Source organism: Geotrypetes seraphini, chromosome 3 (assembly GCF_902459505.1).
Source record: "Geotrypetes seraphini chromosome 3, aGeoSer1.1, whole genome shotgun sequence".
In the NCBI taxonomy this organism is placed as follows: domain Eukaryota; kingdom Metazoa; phylum Chordata; class Amphibia; order Gymnophiona; family Dermophiidae; genus Geotrypetes; species Geotrypetes seraphini.
The window spans coordinates 329,139,607-329,158,171 of record NC_047086.1 but is presented as its reverse complement, the minus strand read 5'-3'; the positions used below and the strand labels follow the sequence as shown (position 1 = coordinate 329,158,171).

Genomic DNA, 18,565 nt, shown 5'->3' with positions numbered 1-18,565 from the left:
CATAGGGGGCCGCCTCCATCTTTTTTACCACCGATGGGAGGCCATAACCACGGACCTATGGGTCCTCTCCATCATAAGAGAAGGATACTCTCTTCAATTCCACCGGGTCCCCCCGGACCATCCTCCAAGAGAGTATCCTTCAAGCTCGACGCAGACCGCCCTTCTTCTTCAGGAAGTCCAAACCTTACTTCAGCTTCGGGCTGTCGAGACGGTCCCGTCAGACCAATTGAACCGAGGGTTTTACTCCCGGTACTTCCTCGTCCCGAAGAAAACGGGCGACCTGCGACCCATTTTAGACCTTCGGGCCCTCAACAAGTTCCTGGTCAAAGAGAAGTTTCGCATGTTGACTTTGGCTTCTCTATACCCCCTCCTCGAGCAGAACGACTGGTTATGCTCCTTGGATCTCAAGGAGGCCTACACTCACATCCCCATTCACCCGGCCTCCCGAAAGTTCCTCAGATTTCGGGTGGGAAATCTGCACCTACAGTATCGAGTGCTACCATTCGGCCTATCTTCGTCCCCCAGAGTCTTCACAAAGTGCCTGGTGGTAGTGGCCGCAGCACTCCGGGACAGGGGTCTACAGGTCTTTCCATACCTCGACGACTGGCTCATCAAGGCCCCGTCAGCCCCAGAGGTCACTTCGGCGGCCTTGGCTACAACCTACTTCCTCCAGAATTTGGGCTTCGAGATCAACTTCTCCAAGTCCCATCTACAACCCACCCAGTCCCTCCCCTTCATCGGAGCGGTCCTGGACACCACCCGACTCCGAGCATTCCTGCCCCGGCATCGCATGGAGTCTCTTCTTCATCTCTGCCAGTCGGTGGTCACTCACCAAACCATACCGGCGAGACAACTGATGGTGCTCCTGGGCCATATGGCCTCCACAGTACACGTGACACCCTTTGCCAGACTCCACCTCAGGATTCCCCAGTGGACCCTGGCATCACAGTGGAATCAGACATCCGATCCACTATCCAAACGCATCGTAGTCACACCTGCTCTTCGGCAGTCTCTACTTTGGTGGATGACCTCTTCGAATCTATCCAGAGGTTTGCTGATGCACTCTCCCCCCCATCAGAAAGTTCTCACAACCGATTCGTCGAATTACGCATGGGGGGCCCACCTGGAGGGTCTCCGCACCCAAGGATTCTGGACCAGTGCGGAAAGACTACACCAAATCAATCTACTGGAACTCAGAGCCATCTTCAATGCGCTCCAAGCTTTCCAACATCTACTTCACGACATGGTAATCCTCATTCGCACAGACAATCAGGCTGCCATGTATTACATCAACAAGCAAGGGGGCACGGGCTCGTCCCTCCTTTGCCAGGAAGCTCTACGAGTCTGGGACTGGGCGGTGCGCCACAACGCCCTACTCAGAGCAGTATACATCCAGGGGGAGAACAACGTCCTAGCAGACAAACTAAGCCGTCTGCTACAACCGCACAAATGGACTCTCCATTCCAACCCCCTTCACCAAATCTTCACGCAATGGGGGACGCCTCAGATAGACCTCTTTGCGGCTCCCCACAACGCCAAACTGCCTCAGTTTTGCTCCAGGATCTACACTCCTCATCGCCTCGAGGCAGATGCTTTTCTACTGAACTGGGGGAAACGATTTCTATATGCGTTCCCACCATTCCCGCTGATCCAGAAGACTCTGGTCAAGCTGAAACTCGAACGGGCCACCATGATCCTAATAGCTCCTCGGTGGCCCAGACAACCTTGGTTCTCCCTCCTACTTCAACTCAGCAGCAGGGAACCAGTACCACTTCCAGTGTTTCCTTCACTACTTACTCAACATCAAGGATCACTACTTCATCCCAACCTGCAGTCTCTCCACCTGACAGCTTGGTTCCTCTCAACGTAACCCCTCACCAATTCTCACAAGAAGTGAGGGAGGTCTTGGAAGCTTCCAGGAAGCCCGCCACTCGACAATGCTACTCCCAGAAATGGACCAGATTCTCCTCATGGTGCGTTTCTAAGTCAAAGGAACCTCAGCGAGCTTCCTTATCCTCCGTGCTGGACTATCTCCTGCACCTATCTCAATCTGGGCTCAAGTCCACATCCATACGAGTCCACCTGAGCGCTATTGCGGCGTTCCACCAGCCTCTACAAGGGAAACCCCTCTCGGCCCATCCGGTGGTCGCCAGATTTATGAAAGGACTCTTCCATGTTAACCCTCCTCTCAAACCGCCCCCAGTGGTTTGGGACCTCAATGTAGTCCTTTCCCACCTCATGAAGCCCCCGTTTGAACCACTCAACAGGGCCCCTCTGAAGTATCTCACCTGGAAAGTGCTTTTCCTTGTAGCCCTTACGTCCGCTCGCAGAGTCAGCGAACTCCAGGCATTGATGGCGGACCCACCATTCACAGTATTCCACCATGACAAGGTGGTACTCCGCACTCACCCGAAATTCCTGCCTAAGGTGGTCTCCGAATTTCATCTCAACCAATCCATTGTACTTCCAGTATTCTTCCCTAAGCCTCATTCTCACCACGGAGAATCGGCCCTTCACACTCTAGACTGTAAACGTGCCTTGGCTTTCTACCTGGATCGCACCAAGCCACACAGAACCACTCCTCAACTTTTTGTCTCCTTCGATCCTAACAAGTTGGGAAGACCCGTATCAAAGCGCACCATCTCTAACTGGATGGCGGCTTGTATCTCTTTCTGCTATGCCCAGGCTGGATTATCACTTCCTTGTAAGGTCACAGCCCATAAGGTCAGAGCAATGGCAGCCTCAGTAGCATTCCTCAGATCAACACCAATCGAGGAAATTTGCAAGGCTGCCACCTGGTCCTCGGTTCACACATTCACCTCACATTATTGTCTGGATACCCTCTCCAGACGGGATGGACAGTTTGGCCAAACAGTATTGAAAAATTTATTCTCTTAAGTCGCCAACTCCCCCTCCATCCCACTGAGGTTAGCTTGGAGGTCACCCACTAGTGAGAATACCTGCCTGCTTGTCCTGGGATAAAGCAATGTTACTTACCGTAACAGTTGTTATCCAGGGACAGCAGGCAGCTATTCTCACGTCCCACCCACCTCCCCTGGGTTGGCTTCTCAGGCTAGCTACCTGAACTGAGGAGACACGCCCGGATCTCCGGGTAGGAAGGCATCGGCGCATGCGCGGTGCGGGCATCTAGAAACTTTAAGTTTCTACAAGCAACACGTGCTTGTGAGACGTCCGTACCGGGGCTCTGTCTGATGACATCACCCACTAGTGAGAATAACTGCCTGCTGTCCCTGGATAACAACTGTTATGGTAAGTAACATTGCTTTCTCCGTGTACTGGAATTCCTGGGCTGAATTGTCAACTTACAAATAATAATTTTTAAAAACCCCACTCATGCAGTCGCTGGAATAGTCGATACAGCAGTGGGCCATGGTTACCTGCCCAAGGCTCGAAAATAGAAGCTCTGGGCACAGATTTTGGAGATATTGAAGGTGGCAGCCCCTTCGGCATGGGATGTCCTACAGTTTGTGGGTTCCAGGCTTACCAAGCTGGACGTGGTTCACTGGATGAATGCACACATTCATTCTCTTCAGAATGCCTTCCTTTCTCACTGCCCCCCCTCCCCCCTCATAAAGATATCTTAGAGCTGAGTCTGTGGTGGACTCTGGAGGCCAGAGTGTGTATGACCTGGTGGCTTTGTCCTCAATCACTCTGCCAGAACGTTCCATTAAGCTTTGCCTCCTGGATTGTAGTAACCATGGATGCCAGCCTTCGTGGCTGGGAAAGGCTTTCTACGGTCGTCGTAATTTTCAGGACTGTTGGGCTTTGTCACCACAGAAGAGGTTGATCATTGATGGCAGTGGTGTCTGTTATTTGTCAGAAAGGATGGTGGCGTCTCTGCGGATCCCGGTGGCTAGTCTCTCCGGTTCTAGATCCCAGGATTGGCAGTTCTCTTTGGAGTTTCATCTAGATGTTGCTTAATTTTGCAAAATATTTTCGGGTCTGGCTGCCCTTTAAGAATCCATTACCAGTCTGGGACCTTAATGTAGTACGGTCTGGCTTTGCAAGGCCTCTTCGGGTCTGGCTTTGCAAGGCTTCTCTCTGGGATTTAGCTCTCCAGACTATTTTTTCTGGTTGCTCTCTCTTGGGACCTTAGAGTTTCTGGATAGTAGGAGTTGTCATGTCTACACCCTTTTCTCCGAGTTCTGGGAGCGGGCAGTTCCTACTTTTTTTTTTTTTTTGCTGAAGGTAGCTTTGGCTTTCCATGTCCATCCAGAAGTGGGTTTCCCGGTTGTTCAGCTGAAGGGTTCCAATCTCGGAATCGTCTGCTAAAGAACTTGGATGTGTGCAGGGTGTTCCTGCATTATTGGTGAGTCTCTCATGAGTTTTGCTTTCTGACCACCTGTTGTGGTGGCTCATTTTATTCTACGGGGTTCTCCCGCTTCTAAGGCTACGATCTCTTGATGGATCCGTAGAGCCGTTTAGTCAACTTACATTCTTGTGGGACAACTGTCCCCTATTTCTGTTAAGGCACTTTCTTCCAGGAGATAGCTTCTTCATAGACGGAAGGTAGTTCTGTTTCTCCTGAGGAGATTTGCAGGGCGGTGATGTGGTCTTCTTTTCACATGTTTGCCAAGTTCTACAAGCAGGGGTATCCAACCTGCGGCCCCGGTATTTTGTGCGGCCCCGGTCGAGGGCAATGCAGTGTTTTCCTCTGCTGCCCCCGGGTGTTTACGTCTTGCCAGTTCCCTCCTCTGTCTTGCTGCAGCATTTGCGCGGTCCCAGAAACATTTTTTTTCGGCCAATGCGGCCCAGGGAAGCCAAAAGATTGGACACCCCTGTTCTACAGAGTGGATATTGCTGCCAGACAGGACTCTGCCATTTGGGTCCTCAGTCTTAACAGCCGGCGCAGCAAGCCCACCCTAGCTTTCTTGGGGGACTGCTTTTGTACATCCCTATGGTCTAGAACACAGTTCTTCAACCGTCGGTCCGCAGACCGGTGCCGGTCCGCAAAAAAATCTTGCCGGTCCGCGAAGGATTCGGTCCCCGCCGCAATGAAAGGCCGGCGTCAGCTGACTTGCAACTTCCTGTTGCAGTCGCTGTGCCGGGACACCTGTCTTCCACCGCGTTTGCCTCCTGCCTTGTCTCCGCACCTCCAGACCAGCAGCGGCAGCTCTGTGTACTTTTAACTTCGGCACAGAGCTGCCCCTAAGCAGTAGTTTAGCGTGGTTTCATGAGGCAGCTTCGGGGCCTTTGCTAGACCGGCCCACATCGCATCATCGAAGCGGGTCGGTCTAGCAAAGGCCCCGAGGCTGCCTCATGAAACCGCGCTAAACTACTGCTTAGGGGCAGCTCTGTGCCGAAGTTAAAAGTACACAGAGCTGCCGCTGGTGGTCTGGACTCTTGGGCCGCTGAAGGAGGGCAAAGAGCAGCTGTCCTGGAGGTTTCCCTTCCTCTCGCCTTTGCAGGTCCCTTTTTTCCACCTTTTTTTTTCCTTCAAAGGCCAAGGGGCCCCAGCATCGACATCAATCAAGTAAGTTCAACTGTTCCTTGCAAGCGGTTCTGCTCGGTCAAAGCTTCCCTTCTGACATGAGCCACCCTCAGGGGAAAGAAAGTGACCCGCAAAGGTGAGGGGAAGGGGGGCAGATGATGGAAGTTGGGGGGGGGGGAGAGAGAGAAGGGGCAGATGATGTAATGGAGGAGATGAGAGAGAGAAGGGGACAGTTGATGGAAGTGAGAAGAAGGGAGAGAGAGAGAGCAGAAGGCAGATGGATGTCAGTTGAGAGGGGAGAGCAGATGCTGAATGGAAGTGGGAAAGAACACATACTGGATGGAAGGAGGAGATAAAGGGGGAAGAAAATAGTAAGATAATGGAGGGGTGAGGGAAAGGGGTGACAAGCTGTGGGTAGACACAGTGAAAAGAGGGAAACGGGACTAAATAGTAAGAAAGAATTTAATTTAGATGGAGGAAGAAAATAGAGAAGGAAGACCAGAGAAGAAAAGGGAAGAGAGAGCAATGAATGATATCAGATCTGAGTGGAGGAAATGAGAAGAGAGAGATGCTAAAAACCACAGGGGGGAGGGAAGGACAGAGATGCCAGACCATGAGGGGAACAGAAGGAAGATGATGGATACCAGACCAAATTGGGGGGAGGGGGGGCAGGAGGAGAGATGGCAGGGAAAGACAGACAGTGAATGGAAGGGGCAGATGCTGGACTGAAGAGACAGAGAAGGTTATCATGCCGCTGTACCGGGCCATGGTACGCCCTCACTTGGAGTACTGCGTCCAGCAGTGGTCACCGTACATGAAGAAGGACACGGTACTACTCGAAAGGGTCCAGAGAAGAGCGACTAAAATGGTTAAGGGGCTGGAGGAGTTGCCGTACAGCGAAAGATTAGAGAAACTGGGCCTCTTCTCCCTTGAACAGAGGAGATTGAGAGGGGACATGATAGAAACATTCAAGGTACTGAAGGGAATAGACTTAGTAGCTAAGGACAGGTTGTTCACCCTCTGCAAGGCAGTGAGAACGAGAGGGCACTCTCTAAAGTTGAAAGGGGATAGATTCCATACAAACGTAAGGAAGTTCTTCTCCCGGAGGCTGTCATAGGGGAAAACACTCTCCAGGGATTCAAGACAAGGTTAGACAAGTTCCTACTGAACAAGGACGTACGCTGGTAGGGCCAGTCTCAGTTAGGGCGCTGGTCTTTGACCAAAAGGGCTGCCGCGTGAGCGGACGGCTGGTCATGATGGACCTCTGGTCTGACCCAGCAGTGGCAATTCTTATGTTCTTATGTTCTTAGGGCAGACACGAGTTGGAATAGAGTGAAAAGGCAATGAAAGCAGAAACCAGAGACGACAAAAGGTAGAAAAAAAATAATTTTATTTCTATCTTGTGATTCAAATATATCAGATTTGAAATATGTATCTTGCTAGACATAACTTGGGAATGCAAAGCCCAGGCAGTGCTTCTTTAGCTTCCAGCTGGCTTAGGGCTCTCTCTGACCAGGGGGCAGTTGCCCTAGTTCCACTCCCCTAACACCATTCCTGTCATGTGTGACTGTGGTATTCTGTTACATGATATTTGTGTAGCATTCTGTAATAATTTGGCTTATTCAGTTTTCTTGATAGTAGAGGGGATATATGTGAAGGGGAGGGGAGACAGGGGTTTTGTTGATCTTTGCCCTGTATTATTTGTATTTATAAAATGACAATTGTATAGAATATTGTTTCTTTTTATACTTTAATAAAATATGTTCAATATAAAATCATAACTATTTGAGGCTTGTGCGAATGGGATCAGATGGTTTGTGGGACCGAGCTCGCGGGGGACGGGGCGGCGATGGTTTTTTTTTTAAAAAAATTCAGTCTTAGTAGTTTGCCGGTCCACGAAATAATTATTTTATTTCCGCCGGTCCATAGGTGTAAAAAGGTTGAAGAACACTGGTCTAGAATGTCTCACCTATTGCACTGGAAAAGGAGATTATGTACTTACCCTGGTAAGATATTTTCCAGGTGATAGGTGAGACATTCTAAACACCCGCCCTGTCCTTGCTGTGCCTGTTCTCAGTTTCTGATTTCAGATTTCATTCTCCTGCTTATCCTATCTGTTTCTTAGAGACTGGTCAACCTTTTGGGGTTAAGAAGAGTTTGTACATATGTATAGCCTGTTGTGGAAGTAGTTCTGAACTCCTTTGACGCCCCTGTTGGAGTTTAATGGTACTGTTTAGTTGTTTGAGCAGAACAATAGTTTAGCCTATCGTTACAGGTGTCTCTATTTCACAGATAAGTGTGTCACTCTATGCTTGGATACTGACTGCTAGAGGGTTGTAAACTAGCCTGTGAAGTACACTAGAGGCAGAGTGAAAAACCTGTAATGGATTTCTTCTGCAGACCATGCGAGTAGTGGGAAATAATCCTATGGTCTAGTGTCTCACTTATCTACTGGAAAAGATCTTACCAGGGTAAGTACATAATCTCCTTTTATGGTATATGCCTGCCATCTCCTGATGATGTGGGCCTATTTGAGGGCCCGAGCCACAGTTTGGGAGTCACTGATCCAAACCATCATTCCTTATTATGCCTGCAAGTCCAGTCCATAAGTGGGTTGTGACCCCTTCTTACCAGCAGATGGAGGTAGAGATACTGAATTTTTCCGGTGACATCACTAGTATAAGGGCTTATGCACCCTGGAAGCTTGCCAGTATTTCTCTGCTTCAAGCAGATGGTAAAGGTTTGTTTGGACTGGTGGAGTAAGTCCTAAGCCAATATCCCCAGAGTGCAGTCTACAGCCTACACTCCTGTACTTGTGCCTCAGAGATTTGCTTCTGGAGCTTGGTCGTACAGATTTTTGTCCAATTGAGTCAGAAGGCGTTTATTCCCTTCAGAGATCAAATAGCTTAGTGAGGCTTCCAATTCATGTCTGTGCAGGGCCCATGCCAGCAGGAGAGTGTAGGGTCCACCCCCTCCCTTTTGGTCCCATGGACTTCCTTTTTTGTTTTATGGAGCTGTAGGGAATTTGGCTTTCAATATTTCCTACGTTCTGGTCAGATCCTGAGGAGCAAGGTGACTGTGGCAGTTGGGTAAGTGTCCTTAAAGCTGGGAGCCAGATTAGGCCTGCTGGATGGGGTGGGACAGTGCTGTGCACAGTGTGGAAGCCAGAAGCTCTCTTTGCCTTATATGTGTCGGGCTGTTCTCAGTTGTGTTTGGAATGGCACCCGAGGGCCCTCTAGATCATTTGTCTCAAACTCATGGCCCGCCAGGTACTATTTTAAGGATCTTGGTTTGTTTATCATAATCACAAAAGTAAAATAAAACAATTTCTTGATCATATGTCTCTTTAGCTATTAATTATTATTATTAAGACTTGACCAAAAGGAAAGATTTATAAACTACAGTATAAGAGTTTTACCTCATGCAAAATTGTCATTTCTTTAATAAGACATGAACTATTTTTTTCTGAAGCCCTCCAAGTACCTACAAATCTAAAATGTGGCCCTGCAAAGGGTTTGCGTTTGAGACCACTGCTCTAGATGGTGGATCAGGCATTTCCCAATCTGGATCCTGCTGCTATTCCAACACCTGCAGTTCCTTTGACTTTGCTACATAGATTTAAAAAAGTAAGAAAATATATTCAGCAAGATAAATTTAGGCTAGCCCAATCATTGATATTGTCTAAATTAAATTACTTTGTGTGTTTTAAGGGCTTTGAAAATGAGCCACTTAGGGCTAGATGCGCTGAAGATAGCGACTCTATTGCTGTTGGCTGATTCTCTGGCCGATTCTCCAGCAGCGATCGATGTGCTATCAAGATTGCATGCAAATGATTTCGGAATAAAAATCTCTAATGTAATGTAATTTGCACGCAAACGCAACTGATCAATTGCTTAGTGAGCAATTGACAAATGTGCCGAGCCCTAACAGCAGTGACAGGGGAAGCAACCTCCTATCACTGCTGTTAGTGCTTTTTTTTTAATGGAACAGATTGTGTGTGTGTCTGTTCCATTAAAAAAAAAAAAAAAGAACCCCCCCATGGCAAAACAGCAGGAGGGATGCCTACTCCCTCCTACCACAAAGGCCCCCCATGCCAATCGCCCCCCCCCAAAAAAAAGAAAAAGGCACTGCCACCAGAAGCCTCCCTCATCCCCCTCCCTTGTACCTTTTAAGTTGGGAGCACGAGGGGTGCTCATTCTCTCCTGCTCCGTGGCCACCTTTTACAATACCGGGCCTTAGGCCCCTCCCCGGTGTATCATATGGTGCACGGGAAGGGGCCTAAAGAAGTCCCAGATTGGCTCAGATGCTTTAGGCCCCTCCCCTTGGGAGGGGTCTTAGGTGTCTGAGCCAATCGGGGACTTCCTTAGGCTCCTTCCTCTCTATCCCTGAAACAAGGGGGAGGAGCCTAAGACCCTGTAATTACACTTTAGATATTCAAACTAGAGTTTTGGGCATTCAGTTAGTTTATTGAGCTTGGAGCATCAAGTCAATCTGGTTAGTAAAATTATTTTATTTCTTTTAAGGAAATTACAAGGATTGCCCATGACTTCTCCAATTCATCTTGATAACACCCAACTAGAAATGGTCACTAACATTAAAATATTAGGTGTCGTCATTGACCAAAAACTGGCCTTCCATGATCATATCAGCTCAGTTAAAAACTGCTTTTACAAGCTCAGGATGATTAGATCGTTAGCAAAGTTCTTAGAGCCAGACTCACTAAATGTCCTGATCCATTCTCTAGTAATTTCCAAACTATATTACTGTAACTCGTTGTTTAAAGGCATCTCACAAAAAGAAATACGAAGGCTTCAAATTATCCAAAATACAGCAATTAAAATCATTACAAACACAAGAAAATACAATCATGTCACACCTCTTCTTAAGAATGCTTATTGGCTCCCAATAAACCATAGGATAATGTACAAAACAGCGCTAATAATCTTCAAAATTCGATCATCAAAAGAACCACATTCCTAGATAAATTTCTCATTCCTTACTCCTCATCCAGAACACTTCGATCAAATGAACAACATCTTTTATCTGTTCCATCATTGAAAGCGATCAACACATGATGTAATAGTATTTTTTCAGTTACAGCTCCCTAACTCTGGAACACTGCCAGCTTATTTAAGGGAGGATAAAGTTTTAAAGGATCTTTAAAAAGCTTTCTCTACGCATTTGAACTTTAAGAAATTGAACATGAATACTGTAAGAAACTTCTCTTTTATATTTAGGACCACCTTTTATTCTAGTCCTATACTAATGGTTCCAACCAATACCCTTCCCAATCTGTTTTTTCCTTACATGTTCTTCTGTTCTATATTATATTGTAGTTCCTGACCCCTCTATCCCAATGGTGAAGTAAGTATAATGTACGTCTGATTGTATTTGTCTGATTGTTAAGCCCCCATTTTTAAATTGTATATCACTTAGAAAACCGATAAGCGTTTATATCAAATTTTAATAAAAATTTGAAAAACTTGAAGGTAGTTTGGAAATATTTTAATAAGTCAGTTTTTGCACTTGTGGTTCAATCGCTTATTCTTTACAAGATAGACTGTTGTAATGTTGTTTATTTAGGATGTGCTAAAGGATTGTTGAAAAGATTACAAACCACAAAATACTGCTATATTTCATTAAATTACATTGGTTGCCAGTAAATGCAAGGATTTATTTTAAGCTTTGTATTATGATTTTTAATATTGTATATGACATGGTGCTGTATTTATTTTTAAAATTTCTATTCCAATTAGAACTTTGAGCAGACAGACATAAAAATTACACATTGATTTAACAACAATTACAAATCCCACAGTGGAATTGATTTAATTACTAGCAAGAAGACCAGAACATATTGTATGAAAGCATTTCTATCTACAGTTTCCCTCACCAAAGACAATTGGATCCTTTGTTCAATGGAAGGCATCCTTTTTTTATCAGGCTTCGTTAATTTGGCATGATCTCTCTATTTTAATAAGATCAGTAGGTTAATATACTGTGTTAAAAAACTTTTAGAGACATTCTTGTTTAAAAAATTTTTGTCTTGAAATCTATCATCTTCTACTGTTAATGTACTATTTGAATTTTTGTTATTGCATTATGTTTAACTAGGTTTGTTCCCAGTAATAGAAATATATTGTTATCCACCATGAACTCGTAAAGTCTTTGGCAGAATATACAGTCATGTGAAAAAATTAGGATACCCCATGAAATATTCAGTTTTTTCTTAAGAAATGTTCACATATCGATGTCAAAAATGTTTTTTTATTTATCTCTGGAAAAGAAAGCAATGTAATTGCAGGTAAACAACAAAATATTTTCCTTGATTTACTCATGAAACAAAAGATATCCACAAAAATTTATTCTAACTGAGGAATAAATTAGGACACCCTATACCCTAATAGCTAATGAAATAACTGCAGTGAGACGCTTCTTGTAGCCATCTACCAGTCTCTGACATTGGTCTGAGGAAAATTTGGCCCAAGCTTCAATTCAGAATTCTTTCAGCTGAGATGTTTTAAGGGGGTTTCTTGCATGTATAGCCCGTTTCAAATCACCCCACAGCATGTCAATGGGAATAAGATCAGGACTCTTCATTTCTTATTTTTCAGCCAGTCCTTAGTGGATTTACTGGTATGTTTTGGGTCATTGTCGTGTTGCAGGGTCAAGTTCCACTTCAGCTTTAATTTTCTTACAGATGGTCTCACATGTTCCCCAAGTACCCTCTGATACACGATAGAATTCAAGGTGGATTCTATAATTGTGAGCTGGCCATGTCTTGCTGCAGCAAAAGCATCCCCAAACCATGACACTTCCACCTCCATGCTTCACAGTTGGTATGCGGTTCTTTTCCTGGAATGCTGTATTTGATGTACGCCAAACATGTCTTCTTTTCTGATGTCCAAATCAATTTTAGACTAATCTATTCATAGAACACTATTCCAAAAGTCCTGGTGTTTGTCTACGTTCTCTCTGGCAAACCAGTCTGACCTTGATATTTTTCTTAGAGAACAAAAGTTTCCTCTTTGCACACCTCCCATGCAAGTTAAATTTTTGCAGTCTCTTTCACATCAACAGTAGCAAGAGCCTGTTGTAGGACCCATGATGACATTTTAGGGTTTTTGGAGACTTCTTTTAGCATCTTGCTCTAGGGGTCAATGTGCTTGGACGACCAGACCTGGGCATGTTGGCAGTTGTTTGGAAAGTCCTCCACTTGTGCACTATTTTCCGGACCGTGGAATGGCTAATGTCAAATTCTTTTGAGATCTTTTTAAATCCCTTACCAGTCTTATAAGCTGCTTCAATCTTCTTTCTGAAGGCCTCAGACAGCTCTTTTGTTCTCACCATGGTGTTCACTCTCACCGCAGCAGTCATGAGCACACCAAACTAAATGTCTGAGGTTTAAGTAGGGCAAACCTCCTTCAAAATGCTGAGTAACGATGTTCTAATCATGTGCATCTGATGTGATACACCTGTGTGTGATTTGAGCCACTTTATGTGGGAGGATATGTGTGAGTGTCCTAATTTATTCCTCAGTTAGAATACACATTTTTGTGGATATCTTTTGTTTCATGAGTAAATCAAGTTAAAGTTTTGTTGTTTACCTTCAATTACATCACTTTCTTTTCCAGAGATAAAAAAAGATTTGACATCGATATGTGAAAGATTTGACATCGATATGTGAACATTTCTTAAGAAAGACCTGAATATTTCATGGGATGTCCCAATTTTTTCACATGACTAAGTCAGAATGTAATGTAATGTGTTATCCATGGACAGCAGGCAGATATTTTCACAACCCTCCCACTCCTCTAGTTGGCTTTTTATTGAACTGATGGTTCCGCGAGCCAACGTCTGGTGGGAAAGGCACTGGTACATCATGTACGGTATGGGCGGTCTTAAGACTAATAAATAAATTTGAAGTGACCATACACTTTTGCACTGTATGTATGAATTTGGTTTAGAATTGGTTTTTTTCTTGTTTTCCTCCTCTAAATCTAGTGGCACAAATGGGTGACTTCTCTTCAAACTTTGGAGTGGATCTTTAAATTTCCAAAGAGATCTTTTATCCCAACCCAATCATTGGTATATCTGGGGGAAGTGTTCAACACGAAGGTGGGGAATGTGTTTCTTCCCAGATATAGAGGCATAAGTTCGCTGCCTTCTCCTTCAGTCACACAGTCCGATAGTATGGGATGCATGGATGATGTCGCCCATCTGTGAAAATATCAACTTGTTGTCCCTGGATAACCCAAAATACAAAATCAATTACAAACCACTCATTTAGGAAAGTACATCTAACAGCTCTCAGCTAGTCTTACAGGTATTTTTTACAGGCCTCAGAGTTGGAGCCTATGCACAGTTGTGATATCACAAACTGAGATCCTCAGCGTAGTGTTCTTGCTCCTGCTCCAATCATCAGCCAGGGGACCTGATGTTATTTCTACTTTATTTGTAAAATTTTTTGTTTTTTTATATATCTATATTCTCAAACTTCATGAATGTTCTATTAAACCATTTTTAAATCTTATTTGCAACGGTATTTTCTTCACCATATTTCTTCACCAACGTCCACATGTTCAGCAATTTGTTAGCGTGCACTTATCCAACTGGTTGTAAAAGATTGACAAGAAAACTACTTATCTTCAGCAATGCTACTTGTTCTTAAAAATGTCGACGCAGCCAGCGTTTCGCGGAGTTTATTCTTATCCTCTGCTTCAGGGCCAGTGCTCAGGCATCAACTCTGCCCTTCTGGAGTATAAGGCTCTGGTGCACTTTGGTTTCCTGGCAGAGAAGGTCTGGTTCCCTTTTCTCTCCCTGCTGGGTTGCTCCTATATGGGCTCCTAGTTACAGGCGGTTTGCTTATCCCTGTAGGCTTTCTGCACGCATCACCAGTGCCCCAAGTTGGCGTTTCAATTTTTAACCAAATTAGTAGGCAACGGAGGTGTACTGTGCTTAAATGTTTGGGTGGGTAGAGGAAGAGGTTTCCAGGCAAGTTTTCGTAGAATTATTTTACTCACTGAAAAAGCCTGATAGTGCAATGTCAGTATTCTATATTTGTGTCACATGTAATTTTGATTTGCTCAGTGTTGTGGGTATTTGTTCTCATATACTACTGATTTAATTTTATGTTCAAATGTTTTTAGGTTTAATTGTTGTATTTTACATTTGAGTTTGTGTTTTCAATTTTATTATTATATACTGTACATAGCTGCTGTAGAAGGGGTGATATACAATGTGAGAGAAAAACTAATTTATTCTTTTAAAACAGGACACCCTAATTGTTTGGTCAGAAGCTGAAAACTATGACTTGGCCCTTAGCTTTCAAGAAAAGGTTGGCTGTGATGAAATCTGGGAAAAGATTTGTCAGGTAAAGATTTTTGTTTTATTCAGCTTCTGTTTATTTTAGAATTTGTATGTGTTTTTGGTTTTGGATTCAAGTACATTTCTGCGCTACTTTTCAAAAAGAAAATTGTGACCTTTTATGAAAGTTTAATTCACCTCTTTTTGTTTTTAGAAAACAAACTTGGTGTTAATTTATCCCTTTGTTTTAAGCTCTGTCAAGTGATTAGTGCTGCTGAATAGTAATTGTCTTACAAAGGCCTATTTGAAAAATATGCATTAACTCCTCTCAATCTAATCAGTAGTCTTACATTCCACTATTTTTCAATTCATATTCAGAGTGGATTACAACAAGAAGAACCCTACATTAAAGGGAGCACATATACCATATTTTTCGCTGCATAAGACACACCCTTATTTACACCCCCAAAATACCACGTACCCCCACCCCCCGGTACTTGATGTAATCCTGGCGGTCCAGCACTGCATCGGTAGGCTTCCCTGCTAGATGGCCGCCAGGCAGGCTCGAGCTCCGAGCGTGCCTGCCTGGTCCCGTGCCACTACCCGAATGGTGTCAGCTCAGCCCAGCGCTGCATCTGCAACCGTGAGCCCCGAGCGCGCCAGCCTGGTCCTGTGCCGCCGCCTAATTGGTGCTGTTGGTTCTCGCGATACTCGCGGGAGCTGACGGTACCATTTGAACGGCGGCGAGGGACCAGGCTGCCTTTCACTTTCGGAGCAGATGGGGGAGCCTGCCGATGCAGCGCCGGTCCGAGCTTACACCATTCGGACGGCGGCACGAGACTAGGCAGGCGCGCTCGGGGCTCGCGTTTGCCTCTCACTTCTGCGGCAGATGGGGACTTGGGTGGCTGTCCAGCAGGGGAGGTTGGCGATGCAGCGCTTGACTGCATCAAGGGGGGGGAGAGGGTCCTGCAGAAACTGGTTCCGGGGGAAGGGGGCCCTCCTCCTGCCAGAATTAAATTAATCAGGAGGCTTCCCAGCTCTGCAGAAAGTTACCCTACAGAAAAATACCAGGGAAGGGGGCCCTCCTGCTTGAATTGCAGTAAATTAATCACTATTTACATTTACAACAAATGTTCAGCTGAGGCAAGAGGCCTTGTGCTGGACATGTGAATTGCTTTAAAAAAATTTAAAAAGAGTAAATAAAAATTTAAAGGTATTAGAGAGGTGCATTTTCCAAAGCTGAGCAGGAAACAGAAAGACTTCCCTGTCCCTACCTGCCTGCCAGCCACTAGGCATTGCCTTGTCCCCGCCTGCCCTGTGCCCTGTCCCGGCCTACCACTAGACCACAAGAGGAGGGACAGGGTACAGAGCCTGACAGGGAGGGGGAACAGGGTGCAGAGCCTGGCAAGGAGTGTGGGGTTGGGTGAGGAGCCTGGCAGGGAGAATTTGGTTTAGAATCGTTTTTTTTCTTATTTCCTCCTCTAAATCTAGTGGCACAAATGGGTGACTTCTCTTCAATCTTTGGAGTGGATTTTTAAATTTCCAAAGAGTTCTTTTATCCCAATCCAATTATTGGTACATCTGGGAGAAGTGTTCAACACGAAGGTGGGGAATGTGTTTCTTCCCAGATATAGAGGCAATAAGTTCCAGTGTCAGGTTTGCTGCCTTCTCCTTCAGTCACCCAGTCTGATAGTATGGGATTATCTACCTGGTTCTAGAATCCAGGGTTGCGACTCTAGAAGTGGGACCGCGGCAGCATTCACTTCTGTCCCAGTGGTTTCCGCTATCTCATGGCCATAATTGTAGTCTTCAGCGGTCTCCTCAAACATTGATTAACATGAATTGGTGACTCAGCGAGATCATTCTGTTCAAAAGCTTGCACACACTGCTCTATCTCATTGTTTCTAAGAATGCCGTCCGTTGGGTAGGGGAGCTTAGTGCCTTCAATTTTCAGCGCAGCGAATCTGGTCTCAGGAGTGATCGCTCAATCTTCTGGAATTGTGGACAATCAGGTTGAGCTTCAGGTGTTTCAGGCCATACTTCAGGATGGCCGATGAAGGTCTTTTAGGACAGTGTCACGGCGGTGGCATTTCTCAGTAGCCAGCGAGGTACGCAAAGTCCTCGGTTGTCTAGCAAGGCAATAGTCCTGTTTTGGTAAACGGTACCTCATCTTCTATAGGTGGCTCACATTTCGGGACAGGAGAACTGTTTTAGACTTATTCAGCATAACTCTTTTACATCCCGGAAATTCGGAACTGTCAGCTCAGCTCTTCCAGCTCATTGTGTAGAGGTGAGATCTCCTAAACTTGGTTATCATGGCCTAGTTTCAAAATGCAAGCTTCCTCCGTTCTCGGCTTTTTTTTCTTCCATTTGCATCTTTGCTTTCCTGACTACACGACCAGCTTCTCTTAACTTTTCCAGATATATTTGCCAGTCTTTCTCTTTCTGTGATCTTTTGTAGTTTATGAAAGCAAACCTCTTATTCCTTACCTTCTCAGTTACTAATTTTGATGACCAAAGCGGCTTTCTTTTCCTCTTACTTTTACTTACTTACCTCGCAAAAAGGTTTGTTGCTCTTACAATTACTCCTTTCAGTTTTGCCCACTGCATTTCTACTCCTTCCAGACGTTCCCATCCAGACGACAATTCCTTGACGTAATTCCCCATCTGAACAAAGTTAGGTGTTTGGTTTTTTTTTTTTTTTAAAGTCTAGAACCTTTGCTTTTGAATGAGCCCTCTCTATACCTGTCTTAATATTAAACTGTACCATGCAGTGATCACTGGATGCCAGATGATTACCCACTATAACACCATAAACATTTCTGTCTTCAGCCAAGCCTACTACGTGCCCCTCAGACCCTATTCCCACCCCTCTACTCGACCCCATCTCACATATTGTTATTCCTCCCATATGCCATATTCTCAATCTATCTCTTTCCACTGTAACTGTCCCTGCTGCCTTCAAACATGCGGTGGTTAAGCCGCATCTCAAAAAACCCTCACTAGACCCCTCCTGCCTGTCCAACTATCGCCCTGTCTCCCTTCTTCCGTTCCTATCCAAGATACTCAAGTGTGCTATTCTCCATCACTGCCTGGACTTATTTTCAACTTGACAGATTCTCGATACTGGTTTTTGCCCCCAACACTCCACTGAGACTGTCCTCACTAAGATCTGTAATGACTTGTTCATGGCCAGATCTAAGGGCCTTTACTCTATCTTTATCCTTCTTGACCTGTCTGCTGCCTTTGATACTGTAAATCACAGCGTACTCCTTGATACACTGTCCTCGTTTGGATTCCGTGAATCTGTCTTCTCCTGGTTTTCCTCCTACCTTAACCAATGCACCTTTAGTGTATGTGTTGGTGGGTCCTCGTCTGCTGCTACCCCGCTAGCGATTGGCGTACCCCAGGGTTCTGTCTTAGGACCTCTTCTCTCTCTACACCTCTTCCCTCGGTGCCCTGATCTCCTCCCATGGCTTCCAATATCACCTATATGCTGATGACTCCCAGATCTACCTCTCTACACCTGAAATTTTAAATATTAAATATTTAAATATTAAAGTCCCCCAAAAGTCTCTGCTTGTTTGGCTGACATTCCTGCCATCATCTGAAACTAAATATGCCCTAGACTGAACTGCTCCTCGTTCCTCCTAAACCCTCTGTGTCTGCTCCTCCTCCTTTCTCCATCTCAATAAATAATACTGTCATTGTTCCAGTCTCCTCTGCTCGCAACCTTGGAGTGGTCTTTGATTCCGACCTCTCAGTTTCTACGTATATCCATCAAGCTGCTATGCTAAGACCTGTCGC

At 45.2% G+C, this 18,565-nt stretch overlaps 1 protein-coding gene across 5 annotated transcripts in view; it reads left to right on the top strand.

The window, feature by feature from the left end:
• PPP4R3B (protein phosphatase 4 regulatory subunit 3B) overlaps positions 1-18,565 on the top strand; it is a 234,886-nt gene that overhangs the window by 36,672 nt on the left and 179,649 nt on the right. For all 5 annotated transcript variants that reach the window (XM_033937914.1, XM_033937913.1, XM_033937915.1 and 2 more), the window contains exon 3: positions 14,727-14,825. In XM_033937914.1, the coding sequence (XP_033793805.1) occupies positions 14,727-14,825 (99 nt within the window). The remainder of the gene's footprint in view (positions 1-14,726; positions 14,826-18,565) is intronic.